General features: G+C 44.0%; 1 protein-coding gene across 1 annotated transcript; it reads right to left on the bottom strand.

Annotated features, from left to right (window-relative positions):
* Positions 1–18183: 18183 nt before the first annotated feature.
* LOC123113668 (uncharacterized) lies at positions 18184–22168 on the bottom strand. The gene is made up of 7 exons (XM_044534971.1): positions 21013–22168; positions 20631–20820; positions 19953–20098; positions 19624–19743; positions 19453–19543; positions 18782–19007; positions 18184–18663 (listed from the first exon to the last, which is right to left on the bottom strand). The coding sequence occupies exons 1-7, from the start codon at positions 22076–22078 to the stop codon at positions 18367–18369; spliced, it is 2136 nt and encodes a 711-aa protein (XP_044390906.1). The 5' UTR covers positions 22079–22168; the 3' UTR covers positions 18184–18366.
* Between the last annotated feature and the right edge of the window lie 283 nt (positions 22169–22451).

Raw genomic sequence — 22451 nt, 5'->3', positions numbered from 1 at the left:
TAGTGGATACTAGGGATCAAACCCTAACAAAACTAACTTGATTACATGGTAAATCTCATCCAACCCATCACCATCCAGCAAGCCTACAATGTAATTACTCATGCATGACGGTGAGCATCATGAAATTGTTGATGGAGGATGGTTGATGATGACTACAGCGACGAATCCCCCTCTCCGGAGCCCTGGACGGACTCCAGATCAGCCCTCCTGAGAGAGATTAGGGCTTGGCGGTGGCTCCGTATCGTAAAACGCGATGAAACTTTCTCTCTCATTTTTTCTCCACAAAACGGAATATATGGAGTTGGAGTTGAGGTCGGTGGAGCATCAGGGGCCCCACAAGACAGGGGGCGCGCCCAGGGGGGAGGGCGCGCCCCCTACCCTCATGGAGAGGGTGTGGGCCCCGTGGCCTTGATTCTTTCACCGGTATTTTTTATATTTTCCAAAAGTTATCTCCGTGGATTTTCAGGTCATTCCGAGAACTTTTGTTTTCTGCACAATAAACAACACCATGGCAGTTCTGCTGAAAACATCATCAGTCCGGGTTAGTTTCATTCAAATCATGCAAGTTAGAGTCCAAAACAAGGGCAAAAGTGTTTGGAAAAGTAGATACGTTGGAGACGTATCAGTGATGATGAAGGTTCTCCCCCTAATTATGAATTGCATGTTGTTCCTGAGGGTTATGTTATGGATGAAGAAGCTGCTAGAGCTATTTTTGCTTGCAATGATAGATATGATCTTAAGAAGTTATTAGCTAAATGGAAGCAGCAATCCCTTAATGCTAGAATGAAACATGACCCCTCTTTTGCTACTTCACCTATCTGTGTTACTGATAAGGATTATGAATTCTCTGTTGATCCTGAGATAATTACTTTGGTTGAATCTGATCCTTTTTATGGCTATGAATATGAAACTATTATGGCACATCTCACCAAGTTGAATGATATAGCCACACTGTTTACTAATGATGAGAAGTCTCGCTATTATTATATCCTTAAGATATTTCCGTCCTCATTAAAGGGTGATCCTAAAACTTGGTTTAATTCTCTTGATCCTGGTTGTGTGCGTAGTCCACAGGATATGATTTATTACTTCTCTCCTAAATATTTCCCTGCTCATAAGAAACAAGCTGCCTTGCGGGAAATATATAATTTTGTGCAAATCGAAGAAGAGAGTCTCCCACAAGGTTGGGGGAGGCTTCTCCGATTACTTAATTCTTTGCCTGATCATCCTCTTAAGAAAAATGAAATACTTGATATCTTTTATAATGGACTAACCGATGCTTTCAAGGACTACTTGGATAGTTCTGCTGGTTGTGTTTTCAGGGAAAGAACAGTCGACCAAGCTGAATTATTATTGAATAATATGTTGACTAATGAAAATAATTGGACTCTTCCTGAGCCAATTCCTGGGGCAATTCCTGAGCCAATTGAGCCACCCCCTGAGCCTATTCCTAAACCTACTCTGAAGAAGAGGGATATCCTATTTCTCAGTCCTGAAGATATGCAAGAGGCAAAGAAATCAATGAAAGAAAAAGGTATTAAAGCTGAAGATGTTAAGAATTTACCTCCTATTGGAGAAATACATGGTCTTAGTATACCGCCTGTTGAAGAAACACATTGTCTTGATAACCCGACACAGGTAGTAAAGGTAAATTCTCTGTATAGAGATGATAAAGTTGAAATCCCGTCTACTTAATTTTCTAGCCCATGCTTAGATGAATTTGATGACTTTATGGCTAGACAAGAAAGTTTTAATGCTTATGTTGGTAGAGAATTAAAGAGTAATGCTTTCATGATAGGACGTTTGAGTGATTATATGGCTAGAGTTAAAGGTGAACTTAAACTCACTAGCAAATATGCTTCTATGGTTACCACTCAAGCTGAACAAGTACTTAAAGCTCAAAGTGATTTGCTCGATGAATTAAATAATAAACATGATTTTGCTGTTAGAGTGGCTACTAGAACTGGTAGAATGACTCAGGAACCTTTGTATCCTGAAGGCCACCCTAAGAGAATCGAGCAAGATTCTCAAAGAAATAATTTCGATGCACCTAGTCCTTCTAAAAAGAAGAAAAATAAAAATGATAGGACTTTGCATGCTTCTGGTGAACTTGTTGTAGACACACCTGATAATCCCAATGATATTTCTATTTCTGATGCCGAAACACAATCGGGTGATGAACATGAAGCTGGTGATAATGTTAATGATAATGTTCATGTTGATGCTCAACCTAGCAAAAATTATGATGTAGAGATTGAACTTGCTGTTGATCTTGATAACCCACAATCAAAGAATCAATGTTATGATAAGAGAGATTTTGTTGCTAGGAATCACGGTAAAGAAAGAGAACCATGGGTTTAGAAACCCATGGCCTTTTCTCCTAAACCATCCAAGACAAAGGATGATGAGGATTTTGAGCGCTTTGCTGAAATGATTAGACCTATCTTCTTACGTATGCGCTTAATTGATATGCTTAAAGTAAATCCTTATGCTAAATACATGAAGGATATCATTACAAATAAAAGAAAGATACCAGAAGCTGAAATTTCCACCATGCTTGCTAATTACACTTTTAAAGGTGGAATACCAAAGAAACTTGGACATCCAGGAGTACCAACTATACCATGCTCCATTAAAAGAAATTATATTAAAACTGCTTTATGTGATCTTGGAGCCGGTGTTAGTGTTATGCCTCTCTCTTTATATCGTAGGCTTTAATTGAATAAGTTGACACCTACTGAAATATCTTTGCAAATGGCTAATAAATCAACTGCTATACCTATCGGTATTTGTGAGGATGTGCCTGTTGTGGTTGCAAATGTCACTATCTTAACGGACTTTGTTATTCTTGATATTCCCAAGAACGAGAGTATGTCGATTATCCTTGGTAGACCCTTTTTGAATACTGCAGGGGCTATTATTGATTGCAACAAAGGCAATGTCACTTTTCATGTTAATGGTACTGAGCATACGGTACACTTTCCGAGGAAACAACCTCAAGTTCATAGCATCAATTCTATTGGAAAAAGTCCAACTATCATTATTGGAGGTTTTGAATTTCCTCTCCCTACTGTCAAGAAAAAGTATGATATTCTTATTGTTGGGGATGTTCATATCCCTGTTGAGGTAACCTAGTGTTATTCAAAATTTCTCCGGTTCCGTGTTATTCGGAATGAGTTTGTTAACAAGACTTGATCAACCTTGTTAGTGGATTCATTCTGATGATCATGAGATGGATGAAACTAGAAGGCACAACCTTCTGTACCCTCTTTTTACTTCTGTTATTTAGAATAAATAAATCAAAAATAGTATTATCTGTCTATTTTTGAATTATCCATGCAATAAAAAATATCTCGAAAATAAAAGTGCTCCAAATGCCCTGTAAATTTAGTATGATTTTTATGGAATATTTGAGGATTTTAGGCATTGAGAACACTGCAGGGGGGCAAGCACCTGTCCACGAGGGTGGAGGGCGTGCCCACACCCCCTTGTACGCCCCCCTGTTTCGCGGGCCCATGGTGGCCCCCTCCACTTATTCCTACACCCACACACTCCATCTTCCTCCCAAAAAAATCCCCATCCAGCTCAAGCACGAGTTCTAGCTCATTTTGCTGCGATTTTCGATCTCCTTGCTCAAAGCTCCATTCACAAAACTGCTTTGAGAGATTGTTGCTTGGTATGTGACTCCTCCATTGGTCCAATTAGTTTTTGTTCTAGTGCTTTATTCATTGCAAATTTTTGCTGCATAGGTGACCCTGTTCTTGAGCTTGCATGTCAAATTTATGAGGTCCCAAGTAATCCTAATGCATGATATAGGCTCTAGGCACTTGTGGGAGTAGTTGCTATAAATCTTGTTTAGTTTTATTCACTTCTATTTTGAAGTTACTAAAAATTTCAGAAATTTTCTCAGAGAAATATGTCTAGGAGAATGTACCAAGGTGGTTCCTCTACAAAGAGAGGACCTAGGCGTGCTATGCGCGAGCAAGACGATGAATCACCAAGGGAAGCTGAAGTGCGGGCTTGTGAGTGGCCATCAGACGAGTTTATGGTTAATGCAGGCATCAAGGATGAATTTGACGCGTATGTGCGTAATGCCAATCTTGAGGACTTCATACAAGATAAGTGTCCTCAGTGTTGGAAATATGCCCTAGAGGCAATAATAAAATGATTATTATTATATTTCCTTGTTCATGATAATTGTCTGTTATTCATGCTATAATTGTGTTATCCGGAAATCGTAATACACGTGTGAATACATAGACCACAACATGTCCCTAGTGAGCCTCTAGTTGACTAGCTTGTTGATTAACAGATAGTCATGGTTTCCTGACTATGGACATTGGATGTCGTTGATAACGGGATCACTTCATTAGGAGAATGATGTGATGGACAATACCCAATCTTAAGCATAGCACAAGATCGTGTAGTTCGTTTGCTAGAGCTTTTCCAATGTCAAGTATCATTTCCTTAGACCATGAGATCGTGTAATTCCCGGATGCCGTAGGACTGCTTTGGGTGTACCAAACGTCACAACGTAACTGGGTGACTATAAAGGTATACTACGGGTATCCCCCAAAAGTATCTGTTGGGTTGACATGGATCGAGACTAGGATTTGTCACTCCGTATGACGGAGAGGTATCTCTGGGCCCACTCGGTAATGCATCATCATAATGAGCTCAATGTGACCAAGTGTTTGGTCACGGGATCATGCATTACGGTACGAGTAAAGTGACTTGCCGGTAACGAGATTGAACGAGGTATTGGGATACCGACGATCGAATCTCGGGCAAGTAACGTACCGATTGACAAAGGGAATTGTATATGGGATTACTTGAATCCTCGACATCTTGGTTCATCTGATGAGATCATCGAGGAGAATGTGGGAACCAACATGAGTATCCAGATCCCGCTGTTGGTTATTGACCGGAGAGTCGTCTCGGTCATGTCTGCATGTCTCCCGGACCCGTAGGGTCTACACACTTAAGGTTCGGTGACGCTAGGGTTGTAGAGATATTAGTATGCGGTAACCCGAAAGTTGTTCGGATTCCCGGATGAGATCCCGGACGTCACGAGGAGTTCCGAAATGGTCCAGAGGTGAAGAATTATATATAGGAAGTCCAGTTTCGGCCATCGGGAAAGTTTCGGGGGTCACCGGTATTGTACCGGGACCACCGGAAGGGTCCCGGGGGTCCACCGGGTGGGGTCACCTATCCCGGAGGACCCCATGGGCTGAAGTCGGAGGGGGAACCAGCCCCTGGTGGGCTGGTGCGCCCCCCTTGGGCCTCCCCCTGCGCCTAGGGTTGGAAACCCTAGGGGTGGGGGGCACCCCACTTGGCTTGGGGGGCAAGCCACCCCCTTGCCCCCCCCCCCTTGAGATCCAATCTCTAGGGGGACGGCGCCCCCCAGGGCCCCTATATAAAGAGTGGGAGAGGGAGGGATGCGTACCCCTGCTCCCGGCGCCTCCCTCTCCCTCTGCAACACCTCTCCCTCTCATAGAGCTTGGCGAAGCCCTGCCGAGATTGCTGCTACTTCCACCACCACGCCGTTGTGCTGCTGGATCTCCATCAACCTCTCCTTCCCCCTTGCTGGATCAAGAAGGAGGAGACGTCTTCCCAACCGTACGTGTGTTCAACGCGGAGGTGTTGTCCGTTCAGCACCAGGATCATCGGTGATTTGGATCACGACGAGTACGACTCCCTCAACCCCGTTCTCTTGAATGCTTCCGTGCGTGATCTACAAGGGTATGTAGATGCTATCCTCTCTCTCGTTGCTAGATGACTCCATAGATTGATCTTGGTGAAGCGTAGAAATTTTTTATTTTCTGCAACGTTCCCCAACACTCAGTACTACCAATTGACTGATTCATTCGTGAGAAGGTTTAAATATACATCTTCGCGTAATTCTCAGAATGTCCTGTTTGATATTTATAATCAATCCTATACCATGGACTTAGAAGATTTTACTATTGCTTGCAAAGTCCCACAGTGGGGCAATGTTCATGAACCCCACAAATCTGAATATAAAGATTTTCTAGCTAGTATCACTGTGGGAGAATCTAGGGATATAGCACAAGCTACCATAGGGAGCATTCATTTTCCTGCTATACATTATTTTGCTCTCTTCATTGGTAGATGCATTAACGGTAAAGATGAAGCATTCCACATGTGTGTCCCTGATCTTTATGTCCTCAAGAGTGTTGTATTAGGTAATAAAGATTACAACTTGGGGGCAACAGTTGCACATAGGTTGCATAATAATGGTATTTCTGGAGATTTATTTGAAGGAATTTATGTGACCCGTGTTGCTAATTATCTTGGTATACCTCCACATGAGGGTGATTTAGAGTTGCCTCCCGCTTATTTAGATTTTGATGCGATGGTCAGACATCGTTTCCTTTTGAGGAATGAACAATTCCTCCAGTATCGACTAATCTTTGGCAAACGAAGCGTTGTCCATGTTACTCTCCCTACTCCTTCCCTTTTTGATTACCAGTCAAAATGAAGATATGTTGTTACCAGGGAGGAGGCAGCTGAGTACGAGGGGAGAGCGGAGGCAGCTCGCCAACATGCCGCAGCTTAGGATGCATTAGCTGCCGCATCTCAGTACGACCCCGGTTATAACTTCGGATATCAGCTAGGCTACCCCTGGCCATAGACCAACTTAGGCCAAAAGCCTAAGCTTGGGGGAGTACGTATTTCTCACCGACTTTATATTCATGTTCACACACTATTCTAGATGTCGGTGCTCATACTCTTTCATTGTATTATCCATGCTAGTTTAATTTCTTTTTCTAGTTTTCCTCTTGTGTGTTTGATAAACCTTAAGAAAAAAACCAAAAAAAAATTAGTTAGTTTAATTTCCATGCTTGTAGTAGAAATTAAAATGAAAACCCAAAAATATTTCCCGTTCTTCTTTTACTTGTTGGGAGTTTTCCCGTGTAAATAGTTTTATTTCTTTTCTTTCCTTTGGGGATCAAGAGTAGAAGACCATATTGAAAATGTTTAGTGGCTCTCATATGCATGATTGTTGATTTAACTTAGAGCCCATATTACTTTGTCTTCTCCCTGGAATTGAATGCTTGCAGATTCCAGCTTAGTCCAATGCACGTCCACTATTATTATTATACACACTGTTCGGTCGTGTAAGTGAAAGGCAATAATGACAATATATGATGAACTGATTGAGATGACAAAAGCTGGTATGAACTCGACCTCTCTTGTTTTTGTAAATATGATGAGTTCATCGTTCCTGATTCAGCCTATTATGAAGTAGACATATTTGCAATGACATTTAGAGATTATAGTTGCTTATGACATGCTTAATTAGCTAGGAGCTTATAATGGTTTACCTTGCGTGACAACATGCTATTAAAATGATTGTGATGTGGTATGATGAGATGGTATCCTCCTTTGACTGAATTGAGTGACTCGACTTGGCACATGTTCACGCATGTAGTTGAAACAAAATCAACATAGCCTTCACGATATTTATGTTCATGGTGGATTATATCCTACTCATGTTTGCACCTGGTGTAAATTAATTTTAATGCATGTTCATGACTGTTGTCGCTCTCTCAGTTGGTCGCTTCCCAGTCTTTTGCTAGCCTTCACATGTACTAAGCGGGAATACTGCTTGTGCATCCAAACTCCATCCCAAAAGTTATTCCATATGAGTCCACCATACCTTCCTATATGCGGTATCTACCTACTGTTCCAAGTAAATTTGTATGTGCCAAACTCCAAAATTTCAAATGAAATTCTATTTTGTATGCTCGAGCAGCTCATGTTTCAACAAGGGCTATCTGTATCTTCTATACTAGGTGGGTTATTCTCAAGAGGAGTGGACTCCGCTCCTCATTCACGAGAAAATGGCTGGTAACCGGGATGCCTAGTCCCGTGATCAAAAAGATCAAAGCAAATCAAAATAATTAAACAAAACTCCCTCAGGATTGTTGCTACTTGGAGGCACTTGTTGTTTCGAGCAAGCCATGGATTGATGCTTGTCGGTGGTGGGGGAGTATAAAATTTTACCATTCTGTTTGGGAACCGCCTATAATGTATGTAGCATGGAAGATATCGCCATCTCATGGTGTTGCGTTGACAGTGAAAGTATGCCGCTCAAAATGTTATTCATCTCTATTTTAAAATCGAGCTCTAGCACCTCTACAAATCCCTGCTTCCCTCTGCGAAGGGCCTATCTATTTACTTTTATGTTGAGTCATCACCCTCTTATTAAAAGGCACCCGCTGGAGAGCACACTGTCATTTGCATGCATTACTATTAGTTTATATTAAGTATGACTTGACTGGATCTATTTTACCATGAATTACAATGTTTAGTCAGTCCTTGATCTTTAAAGGTGCTCTGCATTTATGTTTTGCGGTCTCAGAAAGGGCTAGCGAGATACCATTTTGTCATATCATATCATGATTGTTTCGAGAAAGTGTTGTCATCCGAGTTTTATTATTATTGCTCGCTAGTTGAGTATGACATTGATATGAGTAATATGAGACCTAAGTGTTATTGTGAATATGGTTAGTTCATAATATTTGCTGAAAACTTGAATGCTGGCTTTACATATTTACAACAACAAGAGCAAATAAAGTTTGTAAAAGTTTTTCTTTATCACTTTCAGTTTATCAACTGAATTGCTTGAGGACAAGCAAATGTTTAAGCTTGGGGGAGTTGATACGTCTCCAACGTATCTACTTTTCCAAACACTTTTGCCCTTGTTTTGGACTCTAACTTGCATGATTTAAATGAAACTAACCCGGACTAACGCTGTTTTCAGCAGAACTGCCATGGTGTTGTTTATTGTGCAGAAAACAAAAGTTCTCGGAATGACCTGAAAATCCACGGAGATAACTTTTGGAAAGTATAAAAAATATTGGCGAAAGAATCAAGGTCAGGGGGCCCACCCCTCACCATGAGGGTGGGGGAGCGCCCCCTCCCCCTGGGCGCGCCCCCTATCTCGTGGGCCCCCTGATGCTCCACCGACCTCAACTCCAACTCCATATATTCCGTTTCGTGGAGAAAAAAATCAGAGAGAAAGTTTCATCGCGTTTTACGATACGGAGCCGCTGCCAAGCCCTAATCTCTCTCGGGAGGGCTGATATGGAGTCCGTTTGGGGCTCCGGAGAGGGGGATTCGTCGTTGTCATCATCATCAACCATCCTTCATCACCAATTTCATGATGCTCACTTCCGTGCGTGAGTAATTCCATCGTAGGCTTGCTGGACGGTGATGGGTTGGATGAGATTTACCATGTAATCAAGTTAGTTTTGTTAGGGTTTGATCCCTAGTATCCACTATGTTTTGAGATTGATGTTGCTATGACTTTGCTATGCTTAATGCTTGTCACTAGGGCCCGGTGCCTTGATTTCAGATCTGAACCTATTATGTTTTCATGAATATATGTGAGTTCTTGATCCTATCTTGCAAGTCTATAGTCACCTATTATGTGTTATGATCCGACAACCCCGAAGTGACAACAATCGGGATACTTCTCGGTGATGACCGTAGTTTGAGGAGTTCATGTATTTATCTATGTGTTAATGCTTTGGTCTGGTACTCTATTAAAAGGAGGCCTTAATATCCCTTAGTTTCCACTAGGACCCCGCTGCCACGGGAGGGTAGGACAAAAGATGTCATGCAAGTTCTTTTCCATAAGCACGTATGACTAAATTCGGAATGCATGCCTACATTACATTGATGAACTGGAGCTAGTTCTGTGTCACCCTAGGTTATAGCTATTACATGAGGAATTGCATCCGACATAATTATCCATCATTGATCCAATGCCTACGAGCTTTTCACATATTGTGCTTCGCTTATTTACTTTTCTGTTGCTACTATTACAATCATTACAAAACTGCTATCGTTACTTTTGCTACTGTTACTATTACTATCATACTACTTTGCTACTAAATACTTTGCTGCGGATAATAAGTTATCCAGGTGTGGTTGAATTGACAACTCAACTGCTAATACTTGAGAATATTCTTTGGCTCCCCTTGTGTCGAATCAATAAATTTGGGTTGAATACTCTACCCTCGAAAACTGTTGCGATCCGCTATACTTGTGGGTCATCAGATCCATGTATGGGAACAAAGTATGGACTTTGGTGGACTTGCCCGACGATCGGCAAGCCATAGAAAATAAATGGATCTTCAAGAGGAAGACGGATGCTGATAGTAGTGTTACTATCTACAAAGCTCGACTTGTCGCAAAAGGTTTTCAACAAGTTCAAGGTGTTGACTACAATGAGATTTTCTCAACTGTAGTGATGCTTAAATCCGTCCAAATCATGTTAGCAATTGCCATATTTTATGAAATCTGGCAAATGGATGTCAAAACTGCATTCCTTAAATGGATATTTCGTAAAGAAGAGTTGTATATGATGCAACCATAAGGTTTTGTCGATCCTAAAGGTACTAACCAGGAGTGCAAGCTCCAGCGATCCATTTATGAACTGGTGCAAGCCTCTCAGAGTTGGAATAAACGCTTTGATAGTGTGATCAAAGCATATGGTTTTATACAGACTTTTGGAGAAGCCTGTATTTACAAGAAAGTGAGTGGGAGCTCTGTAGCATTTCTAATATTATATGTGGATGACATATTGTTGATTGGAAATGATACAGAATTTCTGGATAGCATAAAAGGATACTTGAATAAGAGTTATTTAATGAAAGATCTTGTTGAAGCTACTGACATATTGGGCATCAAGATCTATAGAGATAGATCAAAACGCTTGATAAAGATTTTTAAATGAGTACATACCTTGACAAGTTTTTGAAAGAGTTCAAAATGGATCAGTCAAAGAAGGAGTTCTTGCTTGTATTACAAGGTGTAAAGTTGAGTAAGACTCAAAGCCTAACCATGGCAAAAGATATAAAGAGAATGACACTCATTCCCTATGCCTCAGTCATAGGTTCTATAAAGTATGCCATGCTATGTACCAGACCAGTTGTGTGCCTTGCTATGAGTTTGGCAAGGGGGTATGATAGTGATCCAGGAGTGGATCACTGTATAGCGGTCAAAGTTATCCTTAGTTATCTAAGAGGACTAAGGAAGTATTTCTCAACTATGGAGGTGATAAAGAGTTCATCGTAAAGAGTTACGTCGATGCAAGCTTTTAGACCGATCCAGATGACTCTAAGTCTGAATCTGGATACATATTGAAAGTGGGAGCTATTAGCTAGAGTAGCTCCATGCAGAGCATTGTAAACATAGAATATTTGCAAAATACATACGGCTCTGAATGTGACAAACCCGTTGACTAAACTTCTCTCATGAGCAAAACATGATCACACCTTAGTACTCTTTGGGTGTTAATCACATAGCGATGTGAACTAGATTATTGACTCTAGTAAACCCTTTGGGTGTTGGTCACATGGCTATGTGAACTATGGGTGTTAATCACATACAGATGTGAACTATTGGTGTTAAATCACATGGCGATGTGAACTAGATTATTGACTCTAGTGCAAGTGGTAGACTGAAGGAAATATGCTCTAGAGGCAATAATAAAGTTATTATTTTTTTCCTTATTTCATGATAAATGTTTATTATTCATGCTAGAATTGTCTTAACCGGAAACTTAGTACATGTGTGAATACATAGACAAAACATAGTGTCCCTAGTTTGCCTCTACTTGACTAGCTCATTAATCAAAGATGGTTATGTTTCCTAACCATATACATGTGTTGTCATTTGATGAGCAGGATCACATCATTAGGAGAATTATGTGATGGACATGACCCATTCGTTAGCTTAGCATTATGATCGTTACAGTTTCATTGCTACTGCTTTCTTCATGACTTATACATGTTCCTCAGACTATGAGATTATGCAACTCCCGGATACCGAAGGAAAACTTTGTGTGCTATCAAACGTCACAACATAAATGGGTGATTATAAAGATGCTCTACAGGTGTTTTCGAAGGTGTTTGTTGGGTTGGCATAGGCCGAGATTAGGATTTGTCACTCCGTGTTTCGGAGAGGTATCTCTGCGCCCTCTCGATAATGCTCATCACTATAAGCCTTGCAAGCAATGTGACTAATGAGTTAGTTGTGGGATGATGTATTACGGAATGAGTAAATAGACTTGTCGGTAACGAGATTGAAGTAGGTATGATGATACCGACGATCGAATCTCGGGCAATAACGTACCGATGACAAAGGGAACAACGTATGTTGCTATGCGGTTTGACCGATAAAGATCTTCGTAGAATATGTAGGAGCCAATATGAGCATCCAGGTTTCGCTATTGGTTATTGATCGAAGATGTGTCTCGATCATGTCTACATAGTTCTTGAACCCATAGGGTCCGCACGCTTAACGTTTGATGACGATTTGTATTATGAGTTATATGTTTTTGATGACCGAAGTTTGTTCGGAGTCCCGGATGAGATCACGGACATGATGAGGAGTCTAGAAACGGTCGAGACATAAAGATTGATATATTGGACCATATTATTCGGACACCAGAAGTGTTCCACGTGGTTTCGGGTAAAAAATGGAGTGCTTGAGGGGTTACCGGAACCCCCGAGGGAACTAATGGGCCACCATGGGCCTTAGTGGAGAGAGAGGAGGGCCGCCAGGGCAGGCCGCCCCCCTAGCAGTCCAAATTGGACTAGGGGAAGGGGGCGACACCCCCCTTTCCTACTCCCTCTCCCTCTCCTTCCCCCTCTCTTCCTTGTAGGAGAATCCTACTAGGACTAGTAGTCCTAGTAGGACTCCTCCTCTTGGGCGCGCCCCCTAGGGCCAGCCAGCCTCCCCCTCCCTCCTTTATATACGGGGGTAGGGGGGCACCCTAGAACACACAAGTTTCTCTTAACCGTGTGTGGTGCCCCCCCTCCACAGTTACACACCTCGATCATACCATCATAGTGCTTAGGCGACGCCCTGCACCGATAACATCATCATCGCCATCGCCACGCCGTCATGCTGACGAAACTCACCCTCGTCCTCAACTGGATCAAGAGCACGAGGGATGTCATCGAGCTGAACGTGTGCTGAACGCAGATGTGCCGTACGTTTGGTACTTGGATCGGTTGGATCGCGAAGATGTTCGGCTACATCAACCGTGTTACTAAAATGCTTCTGGTTTCGGTCTACGAGGGTATGTAGACACACTCTCCCCTCTCGTTGCTATGCATCTCCTAGATAGATCTTGCGTGATCATAGGAATTTTTTTGAAATTACCGCGTTCCCCAACAATGCCCCATGGTATAGTCACGGCCATTGAAGGTATATTTGTAAGTCGGAGCTTTGCCAGTAGCTAGCAGAGCAAATAGATGAGATTGTTCCAAAACATTGATATCATTGAGAGCCCCGACAGACCAAAGAAGCACTGCCAAATCTATAGATCATGTGAAGCAACGACTTCAAGCACGATGGTGGGTTTACGTTTGTGGTCGGTGTATTTCCCTGCCCAAGCAACCGGGAAGTTATTCCACCTCCAATGCATGCAATCAATACTACCTAGCATGCTCGACCATCCCCTTGCTTCGTTCATTGCCATGAGCTTCTTTGTGTCTTCTTTGTTTGGAGCTCGGAGGTACTCCGGGCCAAAAACTCGGATCATTGTCTTTGGAAAGACACAGATGCATTTGATAGTGGTATTGATAACCCACAAGTATAGGGGATCGCAACAGTTTTCGAGGGTAGAGTATTCAACCCAAAATTTATTGATTCGACACAAGGGGAGCCAAAGAATATTCTCAAGTATTAGCAGCTGAGTTTTCAATTCAACCACACGTGAAAGACTTAATATCTGCATCAAAGTATTTAGTAGCAAAGTAGTATGGAAGTAACAGTAACGGTGGCAAAAGTAACGGTAGCAGTTTTGTAGCAATCGTAACAGTGGCAACGGAGAAGTAACTTAGCAAAGATCAATATGTGAAAAGCTCGTAGGCAGTGGATCAATGATGGATAATTATGTCGGATAGCATTCATCATGCAACAGTTATAACATAGGGTGACACAGAACTAGCTCCAGTTCATCAATATAATATAGGAATGTATTTAGAATATAGTCAAACGTGCTTATGGAAAAGAATTTGCATGACATATTTTGTCCTACCCTCCCGTGGCAGTGGAGTCCTATTGAAAACTAAGGGGTATTAAGGCCTCCTTTTAATAGAGTACCAGACCAAAGCATTAGCACTTAGTGAATACATGAACTCCTCAAACAACGGTCATCACCGGGAAGTGTCCCGACTATTGTCACTCCGGGGTTTGTCGGATCATAACCCTTGCAAGATAGGATCAAGAACACTCATATATTCATGAAAGCATAATAGGTTCAGATCTGAAATCATGGCACTCGGTCCCTAGTGACAAGCATTAAGCATGGCAAAGTCATAGCAACATCAATCTTAGAACATACTCCCTCCGTTCTGTTATGTAAGATGTATTATTTTTGGCACGGTGACCAAGGCACGGAATTATAGACATGTTAGGACTAAATTACCCTTGGAAAATTTGTTGATTAGTGGTAAGTAAACCAATTAGTCCAGTAAAGTAAGAGATGCATGCAATCGACAGAGAGATACTTTCCTTCTTTTGCTGCAAGGAGAGATACGGACAATCAGGAGAGGGATACTTTTCATTTTTCAAGAGGGCTTACAAGGGAATTGTGAGGAATTAGAAGAAATGCACCTTACATTCTGAAATTTTATGAAAAATAAATACACCGTATATAAAGGAACGGGGGGAGTAATGGATACTAGGGAGCAAACCCTAACAAAACTAACTCAATTACATGGTAAATCTCATCCAACCCATCACCGTCCAGCAAGCCTACGATGGGATTACTCACGCACAACGGTGAGCATCATGAAATCGGTGGTGGAGAATGGTTGATGATGACGATGGCGACAGATTCCCCTCTCCGGAGCTCCGAACGACTCCAGATCAGCCCTCCCGAGTAAGAATAGGGCTTGGCGGTGGCTCCGTATCGTTAAACGCGATGAATCCTTCTCTCTGATTTTTTTTCTCCCCGAACATGAATATATGGAGTTGGAGTTGAGGTCGGTGGAGCTCCAGGGGGGCCACGAGGCAGGGGGCGCGCCCTAGGGGGGTGCCCCCACTCTCGTGGCTAGGGTGTGGGGCCCCTTGTGTTTATTCTTTCGCCAGTATTTTTTATTAATTCCAAAAAGTGACTCCGTGAAGTTTCAGGTCATTCCGAGAACTTTTATTTCTGCACAAAAATAACACCATGGCAATTCTGCTGAAAACGACGTCAGTCCGGGTTAGTTCCATTTAAATCATGCAAGTTAGAGTCCAAAACAAGGGCAAAAGAGTTTGGAAAAGTAGATACGTTGGAGACGTATCAGGTATCTTCTCCAATCCGAAGATATTCATCCGCATAGTCAGCGAGAACACCATATGCAATCACTATCATCACCGTCGATATATTTTTATATGCACTGAAGCCAATCAAACCTGCGGCATTTCTACGTCGAGTGAAAAATCGGCAATTTTGCTCGCAAGCCTCGACGATGCGCATGAAAAGTGACCTACGCATTCTATATTGCCTACGAAAGAGATAAGCCAGATATGTCGGTACCTCGGCGAAGTAGTCCTTCATGAGCATCTTGTCACCGAGAGCTCGGTTGCAAGGAATGCATAGTCGGCAGACCATGGATCCGCACCCCTTTTTCTTCGGCCCCGCCTCAAATTCGTCCACGAGATGCAACAACACTAGATTCTCGTCATCGTCGTCGAGGATCATCTCTTCTATGTCTGAATCATCAGATGAAGACGACGAGGACGAACTCCAATCCATCTACAAAACGCCCATGAATTTCACCCGAATCTACTCCCAGCCCAACACAAACACGCGGGTGTTGGACATACCTCGCCCGAAGCCGGCCGAAGCAAGGCCGCGTGGCCCCTTTCTTCTCCCCCGCCGGCTGAAGCAAAGCCCGTCGCCCCCTTCCTTCGACATGCCCGGACGAGTCCCATTGATGTCGAGGCTCACTGGCGTCGGAACCAACCGGATCCGTGTGCTACAAGGCCGCGCACCAAGCTCCGGGGCGGATCCATGGCGCCGGCGGGGGCCTCACGCCCCGGACACAAATGACCACCCCCGCGGTGAAACTTGGTGGAATGGATGCGGCGCGGGGTGGCGGAGCTTTCGGGCGGTGCGGGGCAGCCGGGGACAGCAAGAACAGGCAGGGATGTGCGGCAGCGGCGGGGGGGGGGGTGGAGGCGGGAACTGAAGCCGGCGTAAATGCGTTTGCGCCGAAGGAAAGGGGGGCGGCAAAATCGGACGAAATCCCGTAGATATGGAGGAAATGGACTCGCGGATTCGGGATCCCACAAAAAAAATATTCAGGACAACGGGATTTGGAGGATCTATTCGGGGCGGGTTTACGGGCTCTGTCCCGCAAACCGGCGGTTATTATGCGATGGTCCAGTTTGCGGGATCTGCACTAGAGATGCTCTAATCCTCGCGTCTCTCTTCGGACTTCTTCTTCCTCTCCAAGTTGTATCTCTCCTCTCTGATTTCCCATTCCAAACCCTACAAGCTACCTTGTATCCATGAATTCGTGCTATAGACTAGACCTTGAGCAGAGAGTTTTGTACATCACACTCCGCGGCACCTTCTGGCTCGAGATTGCCTTGCTCTGGACACTCTGAGTGGCCACCCTCTACGGCGTCCTCGCCCGCCGCCGTTGGGCTACCACGGTACCACCACCTCGTTCATGGCCGGCGTCTCCACCCTCACCTCCATGGTAACCCTCATCTCTCGCAGCCTCCCCGCTCTGCTCTAATCTTTTTTCCATGGGTTGAGAACATGTGCGGCCTCTGCTTCGGATCTGCTGATCTGCAGCATGCAGAGGCCAACTCCTTGGATACCAAGTTTTTCACTGTCATCAACATCGGTGACTAGCACATAAATCACTCTGTGATGGTTGACCTTTATCCCCTTTCGACCGCATTGTCTTGATTTCGTTCCTGATAGTGATTGCAATTGTGTGTTTCAGTCCGCAATACTTGGTGAGATACGGGCTCAGGAAGAGCAACGCCGAGACTGCTTCAGCTGTATGCTCCATACGTTGTGTTTGACGTCTAGAGATATCCAAGTGTCGCAAGATGTAAGGTGCTCTCTTTTGACAATTTGTCCAACAGTTGTTGTACCGTCCAACATATCATTCCAACGAGTAAATGCAATTTGCGATGAAGTGGGAAAGCTCCAGCTTCCATAGATACGTACTTAGTACCTAGAATTGCTAAGTGTGAGATTCCTGAACAAATATCTTCATCTCTAGCTTCCAGTTACTTACCAGAGTCACCATGTCAAATAATGGACAACAAGGACCATACTTGACCATTATACAGTCTTCTTCTGATTTGAAATTAACACTTCAGAGCATCAGGTCTGCACGATGCCAACTACGGCAGATAAGGTGATGCATATATTTGTTAAATCCTTCCAGATATCACTCTCACAATCTAACAGAGCTACTGCAGTTTCAGTATGCGGGCAATCTAGTGTAGTGACACGCAATGCCAGCTCAGTTTTTATTTTTCCAGTTGGACCTCAAAAGGCTGAAGCTAATCTGAACCAGAACAGCAAAAAAAATAATCCAGTTGGACCTCAAATGGCCAACGAAGCACTTGAGAGAACCAGATCCACCAACAGATAAATTGATGAATTTGTAAATTTTCCTGGTATCATCATCAAGCAGCCCATAACTAGATTACTGTCTCTTTGCTGACGACGGCAATTCAATGAAAACACGATCAGAAAAGAACCACGCACACAAGTTGAGATTAATCAGGATCTCACAGGGAGATGGCTGGCGACTGTAAATGAATACTTGAAAAGCATCAGATCGCAAGAAGGAATTCTGTTATCGAGAGAACTTTTTGTTACAGGTTTTATAGGAGGGGAATAGCAGGGTGTATGAGTGGAGGACATACTACCAGCAGCGGCAAAACCAACTGACTCCTCTAAATTGGCAAATCTGCTGTTGGATTCTAAGGCTTGTAAAGATGTTAGGGCTTTAAGATCTGCAAGTGCAAAGTCTAATCTCAAAAAAATACTCATCAAAAAATCTTTAGCACCTGCATTCTAGTATCATGTTTCAACAGGCTTTTCCAGGAACGTGCTAGTGTCACATGCAGACCGACAAGCAGTAGATCAATGTCAGGAATATTGGACTTGACTTCAGCTAAATAGAATTTGACTCATGAAACCTGTCATACGTGCGGACATGAAGAGCATAGTCTGCATTAGGCAGAACAAAAAGGGCATGCGGCTGTTTGCGTCTAACTAAAACAGGACCATAGTGCAAGATAAAAGGCTCCAGGAACAAGCGGCTAACAAATAGGGGTAAACGGAACAGTACTCTACTCTGAAACAGAGCCGCCGCTGTCGCCATCTGAGCCGTCGCTGTCGTCATCTGAGCCTCCGCTGTCGCCATCTGAGCCATCGCTGTCGTCATCTGAGCCATAGCTGTCGCCATATGAGCCGCCGCTGTCAACATCTGAGCCATAGCTGTCGCCATATGAGCAGTCGCTGCCATCATCTTCAACAGAGGTTTGCTTGAGCTTAGCTCGTTTGCAGATCCAGCCTGCAGCCTCGAGGTCAGCTCCAGCACTTGCCTCTGAGACTCGGGTTGATATTGCTTGCTCCAGGTCTTCAAGCTGATTTTATTTTTCAAAGATGTCATTGTCCTGAATGAGTTCTTCATACAGTACTACTGTACTCGGTTCATGACTAGGAACCAAGCAGGTAAACACAAACGAAATCTAACTTATTTACCTTCTCCTCCAATGTACTCAGTATTTTGTTAGTAAAAAACTCTATAACCTTGGCTGGAAGGGAATTTTCTGAGCCAACTTCAGTAGCAGATGTATCTCCGCCTTTATCAGCCAACAAAGCTTGACTGGCCTTTTTCAGGTCCTCTACACGTGACATGCACAATGAGATAGCCTTTGCATCTCCAGTCTTGGACTGCAACTCGAAGGCAAAACGTATGTGTAGGTTTCTTGGGTTGAATTAAGGAAACTGAAAAAGGAAGAACAGCTAAAATCTGCAACATACCAGCATTATCAACATCAACAACAACAACAACAACAACAACAACAACAAAGCCTTTAGTCCCAAACAAGCATTACCAAACTGAATTATTCTTTGGTGATCCAAGTTGATGATACCCAGTCACCACATATACACTTCTATGTGTCTTCAGGTAAGTAGAGATACCCGTGCAAGATTTCAATCAGCAAACCAAATAAAAAGCATAGATGGATGATACAATGAAAAGGAGTCCCTCAGGCTTTAGCCACCTAAGTTTCAAGTTAACTAAGATCTACCCCTAACACCCCAGACACACACGCAGGAGGATTCAAGTACTGTAGAAATTGGGTTACAGTTATGATGCTTTACTATGTGACAGACAATTTATACTGTTACTGCCAAAAGAAGGATACTGATTGATAATATGACGATAGTCAGGCTCAAGCAAATGCTCCATGTTGGCCAAAGCTTTGAAGCACGCAATCAGTGAGTAGTTCATGTCTCCTGCAAATAAAATGTGAGGCCATAAGCATCGAGATCATTGAGAAATTAAATGCAGGTGTAACTAAGATGACTGAGGCTACCTCTTTCCACAGAAACTCTAGCAAGAGCAGCAAAGAGTTTATATTTCTCAGTAGTGCTGCCAGGACTCTTCTCAGATATTGGCCTTGCAACATGCAGCATTTTCCAGGCCAGATCCAAATCTGACCAAAAATATTTTATTGGAAAAATCAGAATCATCTTTACATCTAAGTTTTGCTACATTTAGCATGAGAGGAAGAAATGCACTTCGTCAGCAGGTATGAACAGATAAAGAGACAAGGCCGTAAATCATAATCAGTAACATTATCAACTAAATGTATAGAATAACAATGTTTTCAGTGTATAAGACTAAATGGGGAATGTGACATACCCTCTACTATGTCCCTTTCAGTATTACTTTGGGTGGTTGTACTCTTCACTGAATCCTGATTTGGTAGAGGTTTCTGTAGCAAAGCACATCCATAATTGTGATATGCACTGCGACACTTTGGAGAAAGTTTACCATGATGTGCCACCCTGTGTGATAACAAAGGTGTAAGAAGGTACTAAAGGTAATATAATTCGAGGTAGAGCATGGGAATCAGAAGTGACCCACATAATATTCCAGGGAGAAGGTACTAACTGTGTTCAATGTTGATTGCATTTTGTAAGTACAGTAGCTTAGTGCTTGTACAGATCATGGGAGTGCAAGTGTCAAGTAGCGTACAATAAGCTGCAGTCTGATGAAATATTTACATCCAGAGATACTCCAGTTTGACACTAATCACGATTCACACATCATAACATAAGAAGGCCAAGTCAGCTCCCAAGTACAGTTACATAACCACCCTGACCTGATCTGTATAACATTCTAACCGAACTAAACTCATCTCCTAAAATACATAAGCCAATATTGCAAAGCAACTAATCACATACAAAACACTAAGATGAATCCATAAGAGAAACAAACTAACTGGGACATTGTATCCAACAATTCATATGTACGCACGCTTCAGCTAGGCTTTGGAGTAAGAGTGGCAGGTGCCAGGTAGAAAGGAAGAAGCCTAACCTGATCTCAAGGATCCTGCGTTTGCAGTCTTCAGCGCCGACGAAGTCCTCATCCTTAAGGGCTTTGGACCCCTTGGTGAAAAGCTCTTGCACGGCTTTCTCTACCTGCTGCTCCACCTCCTCATCGGCCTCCTCCTCCTTGTCGCCCACTTCCTCCCATCTGCCCTGCTGGGCCACCTCAACGGCTTGATCTGAAAAGAAAAGTGTATGCTGGATTACTATCTCCAACTTGACAGCTCTTTCTTGAGAAAATGCACCATCACCCACACCTTCACATCACCAACAATAATACTTACATTCGTACTAAATGATCAACAAATTGCAGCAGAGATAATATATACTGCAATCTTAAACAGATTTGAAGATGGAAACAATGCTAGCACCTGGAGTGTAGAAGCTTGTGTAGGGAACGATATTGGAATGGATGATGGACATCTTGTTGACTTGGCCTGACTTAAGATCAACCGTTGCGACACCATAGTCTGCCGTCAGATAATAGACACCAGCTCTATCCTCAAAGCCAATCACATGGAGGAATGAGTTAGAAGAGAGCAGCTTGTGGAGGTCAATGACCCTGCTTTCCATCCATGCCACAGCTCCGTCGGGACCAGTCTCCGTCGACCACAGGCAAAGCCGAGATCCCTCCATACTCGCGCATCCCAGCACGCCTTCCTCTGTTTTCATCAGGGCATACTTATAGTGATGGATGGGTGGCCCGTCGAACTTTGACAGTTTCCGGCTGAAGAGGTCGAAGCACAGAATGAAACTCTCATCCGGGTGGTACTCGCAGATGAAGTAGACGGCATTCCCAACAAGGGGCTTGGGCTGGCCTCTCAGGATCTCGACATCAGGGTGGGGGCAAGAGACAACGGGGCTCCAGCTATTCGTCTCCGAAGAGAAGACGGAGGCGTGGGCGCTCCTGTAGTCGGTGCCCACGTAGCCCACGAGGAAGGGGCTGCCATGGCAGCCGAGGTGGTCGCAGTCGTCGGCGGCGCAGACCACCACCCCCACGTCGCAGAGGATGGTGCTGGCGAAATCCGGAGGGGGGAACGACTCCCACTGGCGGCGGCCTACGGGGTCCCACACGATGAGGCTCACGGCGTGGTCATTCTCAGTGATTCGTATAGGGTTACTGAGGAGGACGAGGCCGTGGCGGGAGTCGAGCACGTGGAGGGCGCGGCGGTCGGGGAAGAGCGGGGGGAAGGGGGAGGCGGCGGGGGACGAGGGCGCGAACCACGGCGTGACGGTGTCGTGGTTCTCGAAGAATCCGAGCAGGGGCGGGGTCCGGTGGACCTCGCGGTAGTGGCGGGCGAACTCGGGGCTGGTGAGGAGGGCGCGCCACGCGGTGCAGACGAGCGATGCGCGGAAGAGGCACCCGGGGTCGTCCGGAGGGAGGCGGGTGAGGATGTCCACGAGGAGGTCGCGGCACAGCTCCGGCGGCGGCGGCATGGTGGCCGCCGGTGGAATTTTGCGCTCCGGTGGGGAAATGGGGGAGTCGGGATGGGGGGACTGAAAGAGGAGAGATGGGTGGGAGGGATGGTCACGTGAGCCAACGATAAAACAACAGGTCCACCACGTGAGCCAAACTCCCCTATCCTACTCAGAATATTATCACGTGGATCACTGTGGTTTACGGGCCACAAGGAGATGAGCTTAAAACGAAGTTCAATGAAAATTTAAGGAACCGTATGAGAACCATGGATGGTTTTGGAAGATTTCAACATATGATCTTAAGAGCCTCGGAGAAAAACAATCAAAACCTTAACCAGAACATGATGAATAAGTTTAGGAGCTTCGTTGACAACAACGAGCTCAAAGAACT

The sequence above is a fragment of the Triticum aestivum genome, chromosome 5B (genome assembly GCF_018294505.1).
Source record: "Triticum aestivum cultivar Chinese Spring chromosome 5B, IWGSC CS RefSeq v2.1, whole genome shotgun sequence".
NCBI lineage: Eukaryota > Viridiplantae > Streptophyta > Magnoliopsida > Poales > Poaceae > Triticum > Triticum aestivum.
This window is presented reverse-complemented; position numbering and strand designations above follow the sequence as displayed.

Bases quoted from the DNA above. Each gene is read 5' to 3' on its own strand.
- LOC123113668 (XM_044534971.1), bottom strand. From the start codon at position 22,078: ATGCCGCCGCCGCCGGAGCTGTGCCGCGACCTCCTCGTGGACATCCTC. The intron at 19,744-19,952 runs GTATGTCACATT...ATTTTTGGTCAG, and splicing joins TGAAAGGGACATAGTAGAGG to ATTTGGATCTGGCCTGGAAA. The intron at 19,008-19,452 runs GTATCCTTCTTT...ATTCAACCCAAG, and splicing joins TATCGTCATATTATCAATCA to AAACCTACACATACGTTTTG.